Raw genomic sequence first — 22,498 nt, 5'->3', positions numbered from 1 at the left:
ACCAGTGATGACGAATATACCCTTCCTCACTCAAGTTAAAACTTAAAACTAAAAGTGGTATACATCAACAAATCAACTAACCCACGTCAACAATAATGAAGATGGTACTCAAACAAAAGTCTCATTTTCTAAGTTTGATCTTCTATTATCTACTCTTTTTGAAGGTAATACAATAACTATAAAATAAAAGTTCAATTCTAATTTAATTTCAGAATTGATGAATTATTTTAATAGTTTTTTATGATTCTTTTTCTTTGTATGCAGTTCATGAGTGCTGCTGATGCTGGGAACATAGCTGAATCAGAACAAATGTTCATCAAATACAACGATCTTAAGATTGGAAAGGAAACACCCGTTTACTTTGGAGGTCTATTTTCTTCAGAAACCCCAAAATTTCTCCCCAGAGAAAAGGCAAATCTAATCCCTTTCTCATCCCAAAAACTACCCGTTATTCTTCAGTATTTTGGGTTTATTCCAGAATCTTCTCAAGCTCAATCTGTGGAAAGCACTTTAAAACAGTGTGAAATGAAAGATGAAGAAGCAATATGTGTGAATTCCATGGAATCAATGATTGATTTCGTTAGCGGAATCTTCAAAAATAGAGAAGAAATAGCACTGAAAATGATGAGTACAAGCCCACTTCCAGAAACTTCTAGAAGACTGCAAAAGTACAAGATAATGGAAGAACCGCAGGAAATAGAAAGTGGGAAAGTGGTGGAATGTATAATGTTGCCGTATCCATACTCGGTTTATCAGTGTTATTTATTCGCAGGATCTGATTACAAAGTGTTGAAAGTAAAATTGAAGGGTGAAGATGGAGTGAAAATGGAAGCCATGGTTAATTGTCATATGAATACATCGGGTTGGGATCCAAATGATGGAGCCCTGCGTGTTTTAGGGTTAAAACCAGGGGGTTCTCCGGTTTGTCAATTTCTGTCTTCAAATGATATGGTTTGGTTTCCTGCTTCTGCTCTTGATTCAAATGCTTGATTAGTTTGAATATCAAGTCAAGTCCCTTGTAATGTGTACTCCACTTCTAAGCGTATATTAAATGAATAAAAGACCCTTTTATGGGTTGGTTGTCTACTCTTGTGAGAGACCGTTTGTTGATGAGACAACTCAAAACAAGAAGTTTATATGCTAATAATTATGTTACTTGAGTTATTCAGCCCATGTATGAATAACGTCTCACGGAGAGACAGACTCATATGCAAGAATTTGTGATTATTACCATGTGTCTAAAAAATCTTTTGCAAATTATTATCTTTAGGTTTAGGCTTATATGAATTATAATTTTTAAGTTTTATTTTTACGAATTGTAGTTTCAGAGGTGACCACCATGACCGCAAAATCAAATTGAACCAAACTAATTTAAATTGAACCAAATTAATTTATAAAATGTTAATTCAAATTGAACTAATTTAATTGAATTGATTAGATTGCACTAAGACATCTGCCTACACGAAATTAGCCAATTTACACCAAAATTACTAGTTTATAACAATATATAATGGTGTTACGGGGAAGAATTGCACTAAAAAGTTGTAACTAAATGCTTAATTGTTTATCACTTTTCATACTCAACAGCGTGGGTTATAAAATTGCTTTGGCTTTGTATAAAAATTCTAATTAAACTTCTACTTTGATGTTTAGTTTTTTTGTTTTACAAAACCTTAAAATGAAATCCAAGCAATCCAAATCCAACCATATTAAAAAGTTGTCAAACCAAATAATTGATCTAATTTATTTGATCTGATTTTGTGTTTGATTTTAGGTTATAAAAATATCATGAGATAAAAACTGTAATAATTTAGTAATAAGAATTTACTTTTTAAATGATTAATATTACCAAAAAAATTAGACAATAACTAAAGTTTTAATTTTTAAATTCCTAAGACCTCCCATGTAATTTATATTATTGTTATATTTGTGATCCTAGTATTATTGTTAAGTAGTGTTTGTTACTGAAGTTCCAATAATCACATCTAATAAATCTTACAGTGATATCTGTCATTTCTTACATAAATACAGAACAATCTTACACGTTTTAATTTATACTGCCTTGTACTCATTTTTAGTGTCTCATTTTCTTATTTGGTCAAATCATCTTAAATGTCTCATTTTTATTTTGGATATATTATCTTTACTAATTTACCCATGCTAAACATAGCATTTTCACACCTTTACACATACTAACCCCACTTCACTCCTAAAAAATAGTAAAAAGTCAAATGGAACACATTAGATGAATAGGAGGAAGAATCTATTAATAATTCTTTTAGTCATATTAAACTGCGACACTTTAAAAAAAAAATTTAAAAAAAAAAAAAAAACCAATGCAACAAATCATTAATCATGAAATATCATGCAATCAAATGAAATTTTTTTTAATAATTCACAAACAAAAAAAAGTTAAGAACCACAAATGAAATGGGGAGTGTTATAGGGTCAAAGGCTGAAAATTTGAATAAAATAAGATGTTTTAACAATTTAATTTTAAAAATAAGCTTCGTGAAAACTTAATTCCTAAATAAGCGTTCGTTCATCCAAACCTAGCCTTGGAGTAAGCCGCTGTTACTAACAGCGACTTAAAAAATAAAAAAAATAAAAAAATAATTTTGTTTTTAAGTTGTTGTTAGTAACAGCGACTTAATGCGTTTTAAGTTTCCAGTTCTCAGTTACTCCCTCATTCCAACCTACGAGATTAAGGAGTTGACCAGTTAACCTTAAAGTCGCTATTACTAACAGCGACTTAAGGAGTTGACTGGTCAACTTCCTAAGTCGCTGTTAGTAACAACGACTTATGGCTTTTACTTTATTTTATTTATTTATTTTTTGTCTTTCGCTGTTAGTACAGCGATTTTACTCCAAGGCTAGGTTTAGATGTACGGACGCTTATTTTGAAAATTAAGTTTTCACGAAGCTTATTTTGGAAATTTAATTGTTAAAACATCTTATTTTTTTCAAATCCCAATTCAAGTAGTCCAGGTCAACAGGCCCAATATCCAAAAGTAGTCAAAGCCTCTTAGAGTGCGTTTTCAGGAGTGAAATTAATAAAAATATCATTAATTTTTTTAACATTTTTTTTGACATTTTATTTTAATTTATCTTTTTTTTTTTAAAAAAGAAACTTAATATAGCAAGTCATTCAGTTAGCGGGTTTAGTCTAGAAACATACCCCTCAAATTCCATTTAATTACATGACAATTATAATTTTCTTCCCTAAATTCCATCCATAATTTAGAACAAATTGTTGCTCAGAGTTTGCTCTAAAAATCTACAACTAGGTATGGTCATGAGTCCAGGACTCTGTTTGACTCGCCCCTTTTTTAAGGGTTTAGATCTTATTTTCTGAGACCCATCGAATTCGATTTAGATCTTGATCAAAAAATAATTTAAGGGTCTGGATCCGAGTTTTAGGGTTCTGACTCGGACCTGGACCCGAACCCGAACCCGGACCCTAGACCCGCCCCTCAGACACTAGATACTTTATATATAAAATTTACTATGGACTGAACTAACTTAGCTAAACCTGGTGTTGAAATTTATTTTGTTACTCCTATTTTGCTGGTCATAAAAAGGCATATTTATGATAGCAAATGAATGAAAGTACTCAAATTTTGGATCCTGTCTTCATGAATTCAATTTTTATATTTGGTTTTTAATCATGCATTTGGACAAGTGTTTTTAGTAATTACTTTGTGTTTGAATTTTATGGACTCAAACTAGTGTTTGTAATAGAATTTAAGCGTATATGGATGACGCTATGCAGCTATGGATGTTAAATCAGTATTAAATATATGTAAAATACGATAACAAGTCTCTTGCAAAATACAAAAAAGACTTTAAAAAGTTCAATTTTGTCAAATCAAAGACTTTTTTTTAAGACCCATTAAGAACCCTAGACCCATCAGATCCGGAGGGTCTGGGTCTGAGTCTGAAAATTTTAAACCCTTAAAGTCTGAATCCGGATCTGAATCTATAAAAAATAAAAGGGTCTGAATTTGGCCAGACCCATCTTATGACCATCTCAATCAACTGTTAAAGAGGATTGTCTGAGTTGGGTTATACTTAGGTATTGGATGGTGCTGTTGTTAGCTGACACAGTTGCATTTTCTGGCAGGGGAAGATTAACACGTTAACCCATTTGGTCAACAACAAATCTTGTATTAGGCTGTCTCATTTATCAGTCGGGTTCATGCAATCAGGCACTTTCTAACTAGTGATCACTTTAAAATTATAATTGAATACTTTAAAGTTATAACTAATCAGTCTAAGGTTATAAGTGACCACGGCCTAAAGTAATTACTTTAAAGTTAAAATTGATCACGTTAAGATTATAAGTGAACTATAAGGTTATTTTAAGGTTGTAATTGGCCATTTTAGAATTATAAGTGACCAGTTTAAGTTTTTAATTGATCATATTAAGTTTAAAATTAATCACTTTAATATTTGTATATGATCATTAAGATTCTTAGTAATAACTTTAAGATTATAAATTACTCACTTTAATATTATAAATGATTACTTAAAATGTACGTGATAACTTTATAAATATAAGTGTATATTCAACCAACTCAATAAAATAAAAATGATATTACGGTAAAACAATGTCATTTGAGAATATGTGTTTGGTCAATTATCTTGTTAAACTCTCTCACCTGGCACATTGGGCCTGTAGGCTTACTATGCTGGACCTTCAATATTCATGATGTATGTTGAAAATTTTAGTAATGATTTACTCTTGTGAGAGATTGTTTTTAGGCAACACGAGTTCAAAAAGAGTTTATATATTTATAATTTATATTAATTGAACTAATCAATCTATATATAGAGAGCATTTTACGCTGAAATCGTCTCACACGAATTTTAGTCCATGTGCCAATTCATCTAATTTTGGGCCTTGAATTTCGTCTTCTTCAGCCATATTACCAGGAAGTTGTTTTTGGGTTGCGTGACCTTTGTTTTATAAGCAATTCTTTTGAGAGACAATGACTCTAATTAAATAAGTCCACCAACTAGCTAACATCTAATAAATTTTTTTTATAATTTGAAATATCAATTTTAAGATTTAAAATGTTAATTTCTTTAAGAGATAAACAATAATTTTCAAAGATTTTTATATCAACTTTAATATTTGAGTCATTTTACTGTAAAGTTGTAAAGAGAAATTTAAGTCTTAACATTAATCTTTTGAGTCTTAAAATTGGTCTTTAAGTCTTGAAATTAGCCTTTTAAATTTTAATATTGTTAAATTTGATGACTTAAATTGTCGATTTAAAAGCTTTGAAATTGATCATTTAAGTCTTAAAATTGGTCTTTGAATCTTGAATTTGCTCTTTTAAATTTTAAGATTAGTAAAAAAATAATAATAAATGGACCGGCCAATGACACATCATATTTATGTTCATGTGGAAATTGTAACTGTAGAATTTTATACATCATAGTGAGATAAGATAGGGGAAAATGAAGCGTGGTGGCCAAAACTGTTATTGATGTTGGGCCATTTGATGGTCATTGATGAGCATTGAGAGATATGTTGTTTAATAAAAATTGTTGTGAGAGACGATCTCTCTAAGAGACGCATAACATATATGAGCTAAATAACCTAATTAATACAACTTGAAGAGAAAATAAAAATGTGCGTTTCATGTTTTGAGGTCGTCCTTTTGAGAGACGGTCTCTCACAGGAGTAGTTCGTTGTTTAATCGCAAAACCTTCTCCAACCTATTGCATCATATATCTTGTAAAACTTAATGAGTATTTTTATGAAGTCATTTAACATTTGAAGTCATTTAACATTTGAAGTCATCTGAAAATTATGCGGTCGAACATCTTAGATATAAATAAAATCTCCGTTAAATATTGACAAAATAAACTGTATATGATACCATATTGAAGTCATCTGAAAATTATGCGTCATTTAATATTTGAAGTCATCGGGCTTGTTGCAATCAATCTCCTCTTATTCGGGTGTTGTTGTATATAAATCCAATGACAACTTTATCGCTCAATAGTGAATACTTCTATTAAATGGCTTGCTTATGCATTGATATTAAGGTGCAAATACAAGCAATGTGGAGTCACTACCACATAACTTGATTTGCTGAAAAAACAAGAAACCAACAACTATACAGGAACATCAGTTGGATAATCTTTCTGGTGTTTTTGAATGGTCTCCCTTAGTAATCTTTCTTGCTTCTCAAGATTTGGCGGTAGGACGTCATACACATCTGAAAAAAGCTCGGATACTGGTGGTTTCTCGAGTTTTTCTGCTACTTGAATTGCGTTCAGGAGCTGTTACATAACAAAACACGTTCAAGTTTATAAATTTAACTTCCTTTGATGCCGAGTTTTAGCAGTTTCGGTTAGTTTAAATGTAATGAGTAAGAACGCGTATCATTTGCTGCTATGCATTACCTGTTTCCGTACACTGGTTCGTAACTCTGAATCTCTTTGATCATTCCACCATCGGTTGTTGTCGATCCATTTTCTGAATCGGGATATTGGGTCTCGCTCCTTTTTCCACCGATCAATTTCTTCAGCTGGTCGATATTTGGTGGAATCGTCTGAAGTAGAGTGGTGACCCGCTCTGTATGTTAGTGCCTGCAAAACAAGATGTTCATTTTTTCTATATGATTATCAAAGACCGACACGCCTCATCAAGGCCGTTCCTGAGGGTAGTTTTGAAATGTAACTGCCCAGTGCCTAGCTTATAAAGGGGCTCAAATTGAGTTAATCCTTATTATTAAAAATTAGTTTGTGCATAAGTACCTTATCATTATATGATTGAAAATTTGTACATTTATTTGACATAAATGTGATGAAAAAAAAAATTATATGAGGCATAATTAAAGAAAAAAAGAACCAAAACATTACTTATTCAAGAGCCCTTTTTATATTTCGACTAGGGCCCCAAAATTATCCAGAACGGGCCCTCATGAGTTGTAACCTACACTTACCTCGATCAATATAGGCCTTTGTTCGCTAATGGCCATCCTTCGAGCTTCACGCACTGCATTGTAAATAGCAAGAGTGTCATTGCCATCAACTCGGATGCTTCGAATGCCATATGCTTGCCCTCGGACAACAACTCCATCACCTGTAAAAAGTAAACAATTTATGGTGTTGGTATGCCTCTTGCAGTTAGGAGCTGAAAAATAAGTAGTTGATGCCGGTACTATAGAACATACTTCTTAACTGATCAGAAACCGGGGTGCTAATAGCCCAGCCGTTGTTGCGGCAGAAAAATATGACCGGAGCGTCTAGAACCGCTGCAAAGTTTAAAGCACCGTGGAAATCTCCCTGACATATATGAATCAGACAATAAAGATCAGTCGAGAATTAACTTCATCCGGACACTAAAAACAAAAGGAATTTATTTTTTGAAACCGATGACCTTGACCTAGACCGACCAAAACCAAAATGGATCTGGCCCAAAGTTGATCTCACCTGAAATAACCCAACCAAAAATGACTTAACTCAACCCGCTAGCTGCCATTAACAAACATCATAGATATCCAATGAGGCATAGGCTAACTCAAGTCGAGGCTTTTAATCCTCGAGTAATGAGTAAACCTGACCCACTGATTTCATTTTATAGGCCTTGGACCAGCATATCACAGTCGGTTACGAAAATCTGCTCTACCTGGACCAGCCCAGCCCATTGAGCTGGAGCAGTTGCTATTACTAATCATGAGTACCAAAATGACTTGAATGCTACGTTATATGATAAATTTGTCATTGATCTTGAAAGCGCAAGCCTCAAAGACGTATAACAAAGAAAAACAAATGAAAATATAATGCAAGAATGAACACAAGTGTTTATGAGGTATCTTGAATACCTCCCCCTCAAATGTAGTTTATTATAATGAATTCAACAATTACAAGTATAATAAACCTCCCTTATCTTGAGAACAATCTCTCAAGATCACAAATACTAAAGCAAAGTAAGAACACTCTCAAGTTTCTAAAAATGCAATAGCCCTCTCAACAATATGTGTGTTTTTGTGGTGAATGTTACTATGGGTGATGAATCCTATTTATAGGCAAGGCATTCATCACCCTTAGTATTCCCTCATAAATCACCATAAACCACAATTAACATCCAATTAACTATGACAATAAACATTACAATAAACAATAGAAGTAATGCACCACATAATTGCATAGCCATTTCACATTCTGACGAAATCAGAATCCTATGTAGCCTTCTGAACTTCCGCTCGACCTGAGCCACTACCTCGCTCGGTCGAGCGAGCTTCCAGAGAAGCTACTGACTTGTTCTGCACACATTGCTCGACCCCCTGCTCGACCGAGCCACCCCCGCTCGACCGGTCGAGCCACTCTTTGCTCGACCGAGCGTCTGGTCGAGCTGCTCCCAGTTTGTTCCTCTTCTTGTTGCTTTGATAAAACAACTCTCATCAACCGTTCCAAACCTTAAACCACCCATATTCGACACATCTTTATCGACCCTCTCTAAAGTACAAGACAAAGCATGTTCGACTATATGTTTAAAGTGAACGTCATCACTAAGGTTATTGGCACTTGCTTTAACAGATCTTTTACACAATAAGTCCGCACAAAAGGTGAATTGACTGTACACAAGCAAGTCTGATGAGGTCGTTCCATACCAAAATCAATTGGTTATAGGAGGAGCAGCCCACCAGGCTTATATAGTCATCCTCTCTCTAATTCTTCGATTTGGAATCACATTTAGGTTATTTTTCCAACACTACACACCAGTGTCACATGATTCGCTAGTTAATTCGCATGTCTCGATTCAAGATTCGCTCAAAATAAACCAAAAATAGCACAAAACCACCCACAATTCATTTTTTTCGATTCACGATTTGCAGAGAGATTAGCGAATCATGTGACACTGCTACACACTCGCCGGTCAAAGATAGGTAATGAATATTGAATATATCGAACTTACAGTACTGGTGCCGCCATCTCCAAAGTAAGTGATTGTGCATGCATTTTTGTTGTCCATTTTCAAAGAATATGCAGCTCCAACTGCATGGAGTAGTTGTGTACTGAAAAAGAAGCCAAAAATCACAAGGAATTTGCAAACTCAGACATACATATACCGAGGATTATATGCTTAGAACACGATGAAGGACAAAAAGCAGTCTATAGAAACGATCAATCTTACGCGACAGTAGAGGCTACGGTAATGTAATTGAGCTTATTTGAACCATAGTGTATGGGCATCTGCCGGCCCTTTCCATGATCCGCTTTGTTCCCAAAGCATTGGTTCGCAAATTCTTGTAAGGTGAAACCTCGCCATAGTAAAAGACCTGGCTCCCTATACTGCAATATTGTATCTAAGTTAGTCGCAACAAAACTACTTCCCGTTAAGACACATTGATCTTAAATAATTCAGAATTTCAGATTAGCGTGGATCAATCCAGCCTATTTCGGCTCAAACCCCGATTTTAAGCATCGGACTTGGCAAAAAGCATAGGAGGTTCTGAGCATGTTCAACATGTTCAACCGCATGACTCCGAAAATTAGGAGGCTCATATTAAATTATTTTGTATATGTGAGGTGTTTAAAGATACAAAATTGTTAGAAAAATATCATAATTTAGCGTTTGTTAATTTTCACTCTGCTGCTTAAGATCAGCTTTACTCACAGTTATAAAGACTATCATTTACCTGCGGGAAAATAAGATCGTCTGAAGTGAGAGCAGCTGCCGAGGCAATATTGATAGCTTCTTCTCCATTGGTAGTGACATAGAATGAAATTCTTCCTTGTCTTTGAGCTTCGTAAAATATGGTATCCATTACTTGTAGAGTGACCATATTTTCGTACATGTTGACCGCAAGTTCCTCGCTGACCTGACTTGATCAGTGAGATAGCAAATCAAATTTAAGCAGTTTTAAGTAATGTTATGATAATAATAACAACAACTCCAAAATTTCAATCCTGACAATATGGAGTCAGCTACATAAACCAAAACTCCACCGATGGGCTGTGAATTCTCCGACAAAGAATGTCGGTCCCAAGTCCTAGTAAAAGAGAGGGGTTGGTGTGAAATAGCATAAAACATTGTCACGTCTTATAGAATAGGAGTATAATATAACAACATTATTAAAAATTAATTATGCAACCCGTCATGTATGAGACCGTCTTATGTTGAGATGACCTCAAAATAAAAAGCGCATAAGTTAAAAGTTTCTATTATTGGGCTATCAAACCCAATATGAGCCATGTCTCACATTGAGACCGTCTCATACAAGAATTTGATCCTTAATCTGAAAAATGAATGAATATGTTACCTGCACGGAACTATTCAAAAGCCGACCATCATCACCAAGGACCCTATAGCATTCAACCCTGTTGCCATTAGTTTCAGAAATGAAATTCAATTCAGAGGTGATTCGAACCTTACCACCAGGAAAATCCAAGGCCTGCATTAACATAATACTTCGCTCTGTAAGAGAATAATTTTCAACGATAACATTTTATTACCTACCCCAAATGCTATTAAGTTGTTAGAATTTAGAAAATGAGTCTCGGTAACACAAAGATGGATAATGATAACATTTTATAACAATAACATTTTATTACAAACCCAAAGGAAGTCCTTAGAATTTAACCTACTAGAAGTGTTATAAACTTCATTAGGCATGAACATCCAATTTAAGGCCCTTAAGATTAAATGGCCAATTATAAAGACCCAACAACAAATCGGGTTTTGATACTATGTTAGAATTTAGAAAATGTGTCTAGGCAACCGTAACAAATAGGAGAAGAGATAACCCAAATGCAAACCCAAAAGAAGTTCTCTACAAAAACGAATTGGTAGCAGTAGAAGTTACTCTTCAAGTTTATAAAGGGACATATCGTATTCTCTTTCATTTGGAATAACTCACATGTGGTTAATAATAAACGCTTTAACACTCTCCTCACACTACAACAAATTTAACTTTTTGCGACATTGGATTTAGTGGTATTAAAAAAACTCACTGATTTATATTTTTAGTGTAGTTATTATTGATTTTTATTTTAAGTTCCATTATAAAGTGATTTAGTGACATTTCATTTGATCTTTAGTGGCATAGTGACATTTGTGAGAAATGTCACTAAATCTTATGTCGCAAAAAGCTTTAGTGTGATTTTTTATTATGCTGCTAAAGGGTATAATAAATGTCACTAAATCCTCTACATATACTAATAGATTTTTGAAGTAGCAACATTTAAATTAAATATCGCTAAATATATCCCACTAAAAGCAAATTATGTTGTACTGTGACATGCAATATTCTTAGAAATTCACCCACTAAAAGGGTTAAATTATTATGATGGTGGTTAAGTTTCTAATGACTAAAGAGCCAATTCATATTTAGGTCACATTATAAGTTATTTATTAATATCTACACTTTACTAAAAAGAAAAAAAGTGAAGTGTAGCACTATTAATATTCCATTACAACAATATGATAATACCATAACATCGGCTCCCACCTACGGGAGTTTGGAACTCAAAAGTATGCAGCCTTATGCATGTTAGTCTAATATACTTTCTTCGTTATGAAATACTAGCTACATTACGGTTATTGACATTATTTATCGTCAAGCTTATTTTATATATTACGGTTAAAGTGTAAGATAAAATATAAGCATGTGAGATCTCGTTTGAATCGTCTAATCGTATACTTTCATAATATTAAACTTATAATTTTTAAATGTATACTTCAATATATAAATAATCAAACTACCACATTAGATTGCGTAAAAGTCAAATGTAACAAATATCGTGAAACGAAAAAAAATATATAGTATAAACATTATTTGCAACTTGTATAAATAACAATAACATGTGATTTAAAGAATGCTTTTATTATACTCCATTACACACCAAAAACTAAGAACATATAAGGAAGTAGACGCGTAAAATAAGGGAAATATGGTCATTTTGAACTAAATTTCATCGTAAATGGAAATTTAACTTTACTTAAAATAAAAATCATGACTAATTATACATTGATAACCCATCCATCACTTTTCACAATATTGGGCGAATCAAAGGAAAAAATAATTGATATTACTAATTATACAATTAGGATGCAAATTCTTGTTAATGGCATGATTTGATCCTGGGCACCTAACTATCTAACTAACTCAACCATGTTATTTTTTACTTTTCATTGCAGTATTATTAGATTTTTAGTATTTTTTAAGCGTTGTTACTTGCCTATTTGAACTACCTATTAGATCCGTAAAAAATAAATAAAAGGAAAATTTCAAAGTTAAAAACTTTAAATTTTGATAAATTCATTAAATAAAATAATGAACTAACAAAAATGAAAATTCAACAAGAATTAATAAAATTCACCTTGTCATCATCATCATAAGAAGAATTTTGCTTTCCCTGAAACAAAATAAGCTTCAAACAATTAAACCAAAAGCAGAGCACTTCATGCATTGAGACAAACAAACTTAAATAATTATTCTTTCATCACATAAAATAAAAAAAAAATGAGAAAAAAAATAACCTGTTCATCATAACAATCCAAATGTTTCTGGGCTATGGTAGATTGAAAATACTGAGAAATGAAAATATTTTTCAATTTACATGAAAATACAATTGGGTTTTTGACAATTTGTGATGCAAAATTTGTATTAACAAGAATATTTCTTGTAGAGTTCGAGTAACTATGGTAATGGAACACATTAATTGGGATTAATTTTGATCTTAATTTGTAAATTAAAGCTCTAGATTTTGTTAATGATGATGCCATTTCTAATTTGTAAAAGAAATGTTAAGAAAAAAAAATGAGAGGATAATAAATTTGAAGTACTAATTAAATTACTTGAACATGATTGGAGATTAAAGATGAAAATGATGTGTCAGAAAATTGACACTTGGGTATTTTTTTGGCTTGTTCATATCTTTAGAATTTCAAAATTTTTGGCAACTTTGGTGGGGTTTATATATAACCCACCTACTAATATTTTTAACGTATGCGATAATCTTGCCACGTGGCATATTGATGGGTAGGTTTGAAACTTTTGATAAAAATATTATAAATAAATAATCTAGATTTTGTATTGGATTTTCATAGAATTTTAATTATATTTTAATCTAGTAATTTAGCATATATTATATTTTGATCTACTTTTCGGTGTAAGTGTCTTATTTGACTAGACACCTCTGATACTTAAAAACATAATTAATGTAATAAAATCTTTTTGAATGTCATACAATCATATTTTAATCAGTAAATTAAAATGCCCATTTTGGCAAAGCTTTATTGTCAAATCGTCATTTAGAATTTTTCAGTTCTTTTATAGTGTAGTATGATACGATAAGATATGATATTATATGATATGTGATATGATATGATATGATTATTTTTAAAAACTTAAATTTAATACTTAAAATCATAATTAATAAAATAAAATCTTTTTGAATGTCACACAATCACATTTTAATATATAAAGATGCTTAATTTGACAAAGCTCAATCAAATCACCATTTGGATTTTTTCAATTTTTTTGATTGTGTTGTATCATATGAATTTTTTTGATTGTGTTGTATGATATGATATGATTTGATGATATGATATGATTATATTGTATGATATGATATGATTCTTTTGAAAACTTACCTTTAATACTTAAAATCCTAATTAATGTAATAAAATCTTTTTGACACATAATCACATTTTAATCTGTAAAAATGCTCAATTTGGCAAAGTCTATCAAATCGCCATTCAAAAATTTCAGTTTCTTTATATTATTGTATGATTGTTCATAATTAGTTGATACTACCTCCATTTTGGAATATTTCCTATACATATATCTTTAGCACTGTTTGTTATTTAAACTTATTTTATATACTGCGGCTAACGTGTAAGAAAAATTAAGCGAGATCTTATTTGAATCATCTAATAGCGTATTTTTACAATATTAAATTTTAAAAATTTCTAGTTATGCGTAACGCATGCTATAAAATATCAAAATAACCCATTGAATTGGGTAATAAAGTAAAATGTAGCAAATATATTAAAACATATGAAATATTAATAATCTCTGTATTAAGACGAATCAAACAAGGTTCCATATGACTATGTTATGGGCTTGTAGCATATAAATTAAAAATGTAATACATCTTAAGAGTGATCAATAAATAGTATCAATAATAAGCAATAATATATAAAAGTATTAGATTAGATTATATTTTATAATGAAAATAATCAAGTTTAATTGAGAAATGGATCATTTTTGTGTATTTTTTAATAGGTTTGAATAAGATCAAAGCAAATTATGCTAGGAATCATCAAATCAAATATGTTATGATCAAATCGATTTACATATGCGTTGAAATTGTATGGAATATTTAGAAAAAACCGTCGTTTTCCGATCACAAGTAATTTGCGTCCTCCCAATTAGTCAATATCACAACTCAATCAATTATATATGAATATTGAATATGATAACATAGGTCAGCCATTAGACAAAAATAATTTTTTTATGAATAAAGTTTGTAATAAGAAAGTTCCCTAAAATACGACGTAAATGAAGTTTGATCTCTTGTCAAAAAGACTCAATCTATCTTATTAGCTAATAAGTCAGTTTTTTAAGTTAGAAGTTTAAACCAACAGTTAACAAGATGTTTGGTCAAAGTATTCCTAGCAATTGGTTGTTTATTTGCAAAATTTTTCCATTATAAATAAAAAGAGTCTAAGACTTCTTCACTATTTACAATTTGGAAATGAATAATATTTTTGCTTAGTCATCTTCCACTTCATATTTGATGTTACACACATGTGGTTGATTGCATGTATGTTGATTTTTTAATTGTTTTATGTATGCAGGATGGTTGTTTGGCTATGTCATGTGCATTTGGGGATACGCATGTCGTGGGTTGCATGTGTGTTTGCATGTAGTTTTTTATTTGGCTTTGTCATGTGCATTTGGGGTTACACATGTCATGGGTTGCATGTATTTTTGCATATAGGTTGTTTATATATCATCAATCATAGCCACATTCTGAATTTTAGGATTCTAATTGTTGTTAGTTATATTGAATACAATCACTCATTCCCTTCTCTAAGGCAGTCGTAGCTGGTGTTTTCTTGATTGCTTGCTTTAGCAGTACACAAGGTTTATGCAATGGGATATATGTATTTAAAATGGATACAGCACACTGGTTTTCATTTGTTTCGGATTAGATGTTTAATTGCAATCTTCAGTTCACTAGTATGCTCTAAAACTTGATCATGTTTTGCATTGTGCTTTTGTTTGATCATGTTTTAACTGTGATTTTGTTTGTATTTATTGCATGTGTTTTCTTAAAGTGAAAATGTGGTTATGTTTTGGTTTTGTTTGGTTGAGTTGATAATGTTATAGTAGTTATCTTTTGGCAATCATGTCTTCTTTGTTCAGTTTCCTTTTTTTTTGCTTGTGTTACTGATCTTTTGGGTTTGTATTGATTGTGCTTTGCATTGGTATTGTCTTATTCGTTGATTATGTCTATGATCATGCTTTGATCCTTTTGTTTACATTTATTGCATGCGTTTTTTGGGGATTGATTTGGTCTTGTTCTGGTTTTGTTGGGCTTAGTTAGCTGTGCTATGGTAGTTAAATCTTAGTAACAGTGTACTTTTGGTTCTTTTGTTATTTTTGGCTTGTGTGACTGATTTTTGTTGGTTACATTTATCGTAATTTGCATTGTTGTTGTTATTTTTTGATCATGTGAACGATTATGCTTTGATTAGAAATGTAAGAAGTTCTTAATGTGTATAGAACAGTGTCATGGCAACTGAATCTGAGTAACCATGTTTTCTTGCACCGAGTGGTTTTTGTTTGTTATTTTGTCATTGATCTTTTGGGTCTGCATCTATTCTGCTTTTCATTCTTGTTGTTATTGTTTGCTCATCATGTCACTAATCATTTTTGTGTTAGGAAAAGTGGAGTTCTTATTTGCTGTTATTTTGTGTTTGCCTTTATTTACAGTGTTTTAAAAAGGTTACTTTGTTACCATTGACTTTAGTTTGTTGTTACTTTGTTTCAAAAAAGAGAGGGAGGTCAATGGTTTAGTCCATTTGTCTTTAGTTTGTATACGCTCGATTGATATCGTTGGGCCATCATTTTGTTATCTTGTAGTAATTACTTTTTTGTATTAGGCTGTGTGTTGTTGACAACACTCTTTTGTAATTATTGTTGACCTATTATAGTTTGTACTGTTACGCTTATTTCTATCGGCTTAATAAAATTTGGTTGTTTGGGGAATACAATGTGTAGTTTGCTTGTGCGTTGGCTTAAATGTTGTACAACTTCAATACTTTATGTTATTTGGTTGTTGGCAGTTTGTTGTAGAGCAATCCATGGAGAGTAGTACGATGTGCACTAGTCGTATCTCTTTGTCGTTTAGTTTTATTATGCTTGTTGGGTTGTATCTGTACACATTTAAAGTGCTAAGCTTATAATTTGTATTTGTAGTTTGCAACTATCACTGATCTTGGATTAACAGGTTTTATATAATCTACTATTTGTGTTTTTCAGTTCACAACTTGGGTCACAATATGAGAGGCATATATTAATTGTGTACAGCTAAGATATGTTCAGTACATTGTCTGTGATTACTACTTGCATTATTTAGTTGCTGGTACTATACGCATTCGTAGGCTGTGTTTGACTTGCTGCTTCCAACTGTTGTTGTGGTTAGTTTTGGTTATGAGTGGCTGTTGATAGGGTATATGTTTAGCATTGGGAGACTGTGTTACCTAGCACTTGTGATTGTATTGCTATAGTACCGAGCAAATACTTTTGCGGATTGTGGATGCACTTTGTTCTGTGTGCTTGTGGTTATTTGAACAGTTGTGGATCTTCACTATCATGCATGTTTGCATTTCAATTGCTGATTATGTTGATCTATGATTGGAATTAGAGTACAGTGATTGTGCATTAGCTGTTGAAGTTAGAGTTTTGTTGAGAGCTAAAGATGGAATCATAAAAGACTATGTGATGATGAATTCATATCGCAGCATGCGATTATCACCGCTAAAAAAAAAAAAAGCAAACACCAAAAGCTTCTTCAAGCAAACATGAATACAAGAGTAAATGCATAGTACACAATTCTCCCCTTCCACCTGAAGAATTGGCTGAAGGCTGCACTTTTTCACTTATTCGACATGCGGACGACACTGTCGAGGCCTACTGCATTACTTCACAGCCTTCTACTTCTACAACACTCTTAAAGAAACGCAAACGAAAAGGTGTTTCTTCCACTCGATTTTGAATTCCTTCTTAAAAAGTGTTAGCGGGTATTGATTTTAATTAGCACTTGTGTTTGTCAGTTGATAATGGGGGGCGTTTTCTAGCAAAGATCAGTCTATAGTTGGAAATCCTTCCGAGGAGGAATTATTCATGTGTAAGTGTCACTTTTCCATTTAATTTTGTAGCCACATCGATAAGCACATCATGACTTAAAATTTATGGTAATTACATTGTGAAAGTTAAGGAACAAAACAAATTGAGTAAAATCTATTAATGAATTGCAGCTAATAGTTGTCCGCCTTCTGCTATTAAGCTCGCTGATGCTATGAATGAGTATCCTCCGCTGCTGAATGCCCATTTCACAGATGGAACTAAGATTGGAATGCATTTCACAGATGGAACTAAGATTTGATCTATATGATATGTAGCCCGCTGTTATGCCCTTACAGGTGCATCTACCGAACAAGCAAAGTATTTGCTTTAGAGATAATGAAAAACTCGAGCGTGTTGTACATAGTGAATCGAGGGCGAAAACATCTTTAACTGAGTTCTTTGCATACAACGCATCACATCCATTGGAGCCAAAGTATTATTTTCCTAAGTTTAGCGAACACAATGTTTAGAATTCACAAAGTAAGACTTGGACTAAAAGGAAGTGTAACAAGATTATTGGTAGGCTTACATTTGTTGCGCCCTTTGAGGGTGAACGGTACTACTTAAGATTGTTATTAGCGTATGTTGTTGGTCCATGTTCTTTTAATGCCTTACTGAGTGTCGACAAGCATCTTTGTTCAACATTTCATGAAGCCACGCTAAAACGGGGGCTGGTTGTGCCTGATGATTTAGTAATAAAGTGTTTAGATGAAGCTACCGAAGTGCAAATGCCACATGCTTTTCGAAGGCTTTTTGCTACAGTCCTTATTTTCCTTGAGCCAGCCGATCCGATGCAGCTATAGAATCGTTAGCTCAACCATCTTTCTAAGGACTTTGCGCAGAGGCATCCCAATGAACCGCAAAAGATTTTTGGGCTTACTATACGATCTGTTGAAGTGTTCATAGAAAACATGGGTAGATCTCTTACGGATTATGGCTTACAGCATCTGCATACGCATCCAGATGTCTCAATATGTAGAATGCGCGATGTACAAGATGATTTACATGCTCTAATACTTGCGTCATGCATCGCAGCAAGGAAAATGCTGACCATTGAACAAAAGGTAGCGTATAAGCGCATAATTTCTCATGTTGAGCAAAAAAAACCTGGGCTTTTTTTCATTGATGGGCCAGGTGGAACTGGAAAAACTTTCTTGTACAACGCCTTATATGCGAAAGTGCGGTTGCTTAACCAAATTGTCTTACCAACTACGACTTCTGGTATTGCGGTGTCTAATATGCCCACTGGTCGAACTGCGCATTCTAGGTTCAAGATACCAATTGATTGTGGACAGTGCTTATCTTACAATGTAGGCAAATAGTCAAGCCTTGCATCTCTTATACAAGAAGATTCATTGATCATTTGGAATGAGGCTTCTATGACGCGTAGAGAGAACATTGAGGCGCTCGATATGCTTTTACGAGATTTATGCTTGCCGAATGTTCCCTTCGGTGAAAAGATCGTCTTATTAGGTGGCGATTTTTGTCAAACTGTACCAGTTGTTCCTAAGAAAACACAACAAGAAGTCACTGAATACAGCTTAGTGTGCTCACCCTTGTGGCCTCTGTTTACTCGTTTACATTGGAATGAAAACATCCGTGGACGCGATAGTTTTTAAGGTTTTTGATTGCACTTGGAAACAGTGCATTACAATCGATGGAAAGCTAATTGATCACCATTCCTAATGAATTACGCTTAGCGAATGGAGAGGTCCATGGTACGCTAGATGATTTGCTTGAAAGGATATATCTTCAAATATCAAATGCATGTGTGAAGTCGGAGATGAAGATGGTACACTAATGAATTACACCAAGGAATAAAGATGTTGATCAGATTAATTCTAAGCTCATTGAAAGCTTATGCGAAGATGCTTATTGTTACAAAAGCTTTGACACGGTGATTATGACCATTGCAACATATATCTGACAGAATTTTTAAACACACTTTGCCCAGGAGGAATGAGCCCACATGAATTGGTGGTAAAGCTAAACAGTTCTGTTATTTTATTGGGAAGCCTTGATCCATCAAGTGGCTTATGTAATGGAACAAGACTGATCTATAGGGAATTCATGCCAAATCTTATTCAATGTGAAATTTCTACTGGGTTTTCAAAGGGTGAGCTTGTTTTATTACCTCGAATTACGCTTAAGGCACCAGATGTAGCAGGCTATCCATTCCAATTCCAAAGAATACAATTCCAATTAAACTGTGTTTTGCCATGACAGTCAATAAATCACAGGTCAAACGCTACAACAAGTCGGGGTGTATATTCACCAACCGTGCTTTTCCCATGGCCAGCTTTATGTTGCACTTTCAAGAGCAAGGAAATCAAGCAATATTTGGGTATATACTGCTTGGTTGTTGAATTTGCATTCACTTTCTGGTGCCTCAGCATTTTTTTAAACCCCTTTTCCCTTCTGTGTTGCTCATGTATTGTTAGCCAACAACAACTCTTCTAGATGTACTATTATCTTTCTTTGTTGCATGCCTGCTCTAATATTTGTCTCTTATGTTATTCACGTTTTCTTAGACGACAATGCTTCTTCTATTACTGTCTTTCTCTATTGCATGCCTACTCTAAGACTTGTTCTTTAAGTAAACTATTGCCTGTAGTAAAATACAGCAGCAAATTGTACATGCAAAAAGGTCTATTGTGGACCTGCTTCTTGATAGGAAACTGTTTAATACTGTAACACCCCGGCCCCTCGGACCGCTGGTGACTACTCTTGGAGACTGTAGACTAGCCCCACAAACCAACACAAGTCTTTCCAGCGCACTTTGGCCTCACTCGTGCGCACCCGGGAAAACTTCCCAGGAGGTCACCCATCCTAAAATTGCTCTCCACCAAGCACGCTTAACTGTGGAGTTCTTAGCAAATGGGCTCTCTAGAAAAGAAGATGCACCTTGTTGATATGAGTAGTCTATCAATCATTTTCAAGCTAAATCTGGTGTATTACAAATACTCAATCATGTTGTGTACTTCTGTCCCTTTTAATGTGTCATTGTGCAGCCTTTCCTTTTTTGGCAATCACCCTATTATCTTTTCTCAAAAAATCTGATGCAGAAAAATGATTATTCTATCCATGTAACCACATTTAAAATGTTATGTTTGAAGCACCACACATCACTTTAAAAGAAACCTCTACTTAGTGCCCACATACCATATTTGTGCTTTGCGGCGAAGCTCTACGACCCTCTATCATCTTAGTCTACCTATACCTTTTTACACATTTAAAAAGACAGAAGTTGTTTTACCTCCTACCTATGCGAGGCCAAGCTCTAAGACCCTCTGTAATCTTAGTCTTTTTCATTGAGATGTGAAACAACGAGGCGAGGCCACAGTTTCTACAATCTTAAATTCAGTGGAAGAGGTAAAAGCTACTACTGAAGTTGTTAAAACTCCTAGCTATGCGCTTGTTAGCAATGCGAAATCTCTTGCTTCTGGTGCTATTACGTATGTGATTGTTTGTTCCACATGTAACTTCAAGCTATCAAAAACGGTTTTTGCAAACTTTCTTTTAACACTCTCTCTCATTTTCTTTCTCTTTTGTTCACTCTCCACTACATTCCTCATCTCATTATCTATTTCATTCTATTTCTTCTAAGCTGAATACAACATTTAATTTTCACTTGAATACAAAATTTTAATTCTTATAAGCTGAATAGTAAATACAAGATTTAGGTTTAGAGTTTGGGTTTTATTAATTTGCATTTCATTTTCAAGTTTGATTCACATTTTGTTTAGATAAACTAAAATGAAAACTATTAATAGACAAAGTTTGGTTTTAAAAAATAAGAAATCAAAAAGGATATTGAAATTGAGTGATGCAACAAAAGCTGTACACACAATCTTCAATCAGAAAACTCTTATATGATTAGTATATGGACATATCTTGATGCAAACCTCCTCAATTTCACACACCGATCAAACTTCACACTTTTCACTCTCAAAATGGCTTCACTTACTAATCCTTTGTAGAGTCTTTCTGTGGGTTTGAATATTTCACTCACAATAAAACTCTCAGGACAAAATTAACAACATATGAAAAGATGAACAAAAGAAGAACAAAAGGAGAGAAAAAAGAAAGATTTTTTATTATCACATAATTAAGATTTTTACAAAATGAAGCTAAGTATATATAGCGTACAAGACAAAACAAGAAAAGGAAAAAGACAAAAGAAGGATTGTTATAGGAACCTAACAACCTTCATAACAACCTAATATAAACCTCTAAATCCACGTGCTAAAGAACACATACAAGGAACAACTATAATAATAGAATACTAATGCTTCTTATCACTATTCTGATAAAAAGACATCCTTTTAATGTAGAGAAGACTTGGCACAAGGATATTGAACAACAGCATACTTGACATTGCATTAACCTTCACCAGCACCTACACCACACACTTGAGGCTATGTTGAGCAAGACCCAAGTCTGCACACTAGCACAGATCACCTGGCAACCACACACAATAAGCAGAACATACTCTAATACAACATTATAATCTTAATATAATATCATAATATAAAATAAAAGAAAGTAATGTCACAACATTATTCTTAATAAAATTATAATTTACGGCTTTTTCCTAACTTATTCCTAAATGACAAATGCTAATCAACAATCCACATGATATACAATAGATGTTTCATCAATCCACTAACTTCATTATCAAAGACTTATTAGTTACAAGTGCAAATTAGATTTTGTTAGTATGCATTGTTAAATGATTTAAATTTAAAAGAATTTTGTTAAAACTCTTTTCTTAACACAAACTCAAGCTTAAAAATTTTTAACATAAGTACTTAGTACTTCTATTCACTTATTACTATATTAACAACTTATTTGTGAACTACGTTATTTACCTCTAGTTACACAATAAAGCAAAACCATTTACAACCACGGCTTTAGCTTAACGTTAATAAAATCAAATACATAGTAAATACTTTCGCTTTAAATTGATTTTTTTTAAGGAAAATAGGATATCTTAGGGAAGTGCGTGCTAGTTAGACTAAATATGTCAAAAGTTAATGAAAAAGCTAAGCATTGTAAGCATTTGGTTTTTTTTTTAGAAGTCAGTTTTTAAGTTGGCTTAAAAATTATTT

At 33.0% G+C, this 22,498-nt stretch overlaps 2 protein-coding genes across 2 annotated transcripts; one reads left to right on the top strand and one right to left on the bottom strand.

Moving 5' to 3' along the window:
* Positions 1-46: 46 nt before the first annotated feature.
* On the top strand, positions 47-1,086 carry LOC130823642 (BURP domain-containing protein BNM2A-like). The gene is made up of 2 exons (XM_057688351.1): positions 47-164; positions 265-1,086. The coding sequence occupies exons 1-2, from the start codon at positions 96-98 to the stop codon at positions 988-990; spliced, it is 795 nt and encodes a 264-aa protein (XP_057544334.1). The 5' UTR covers positions 47-95; the 3' UTR covers positions 991-1,086.
* A 4,809-nt stretch (positions 1,087-5,895) lies between these two features.
* Positions 5,896-12,873, bottom strand: LOC130823641 (2-oxoisovalerate dehydrogenase subunit alpha 2, mitochondrial-like). The gene is made up of 10 exons (XM_057688350.1): positions 12,506-12,873; positions 12,346-12,381; positions 10,287-10,418; positions 9,663-9,845; positions 9,158-9,315; positions 8,939-9,038; positions 7,194-7,305; positions 6,963-7,102; positions 6,421-6,606; positions 5,896-6,297 (listed from the first exon to the last, which is right to left on the bottom strand). The coding sequence occupies exons 1-10, from the start codon at positions 12,749-12,751 to the stop codon at positions 6,130-6,132; spliced, it is 1,461 nt and encodes a 486-aa protein (XP_057544333.1). The 5' UTR covers positions 12,752-12,873; the 3' UTR covers positions 5,896-6,129.
* Between the last annotated feature and the right edge of the window lie 9,625 nt (positions 12,874-22,498).

The sequence above is a fragment of the Amaranthus tricolor genome, chromosome 9, assembly GCF_026212465.1.
Source record: "Amaranthus tricolor cultivar Red isolate AtriRed21 chromosome 9, ASM2621246v1, whole genome shotgun sequence".
Classification (NCBI taxonomy): Eukaryota; Viridiplantae; Streptophyta; class Magnoliopsida; order Caryophyllales; family Amaranthaceae; genus Amaranthus; species Amaranthus tricolor.
Note: the sequence above shows the minus strand (reverse complement) of the source record. Positions and strands in the feature narration are given on the sequence as shown.

Coding starts and splice junctions, on each gene's coding strand:
- LOC130823642 (XM_057688351.1), top strand. CDS start 96: ATGAAGATGGTACTCAAACAAAAGTCTCATTTTCTAAGTTTGATCTTC. Junction 165..264: donor ATTATCTACTCTTTTTGAAG/GTAATACAATAA, acceptor CTTTGTATGCAG/TTCATGAGTGCTGCTGATGC.
- LOC130823641 (XM_057688350.1), bottom strand. CDS start 12,751: ATGGCATCATCATTAACAAAATCTAGAGCTTTAATTTACAAATTAAGA. Junction 12,382..12,505: donor TGGATTGTTATGATGAACAG/GTTATTTTTTTT, acceptor ATTTTGTTTCAG/GGAAAGCAAAATTCTTCTTA. Junction 10,419..12,345: donor CTTATGATGATGATGACAAG/GTGAATTTTATT, acceptor ATGTTAATGCAG/GCCTTGGATTTTCCTGGTGG.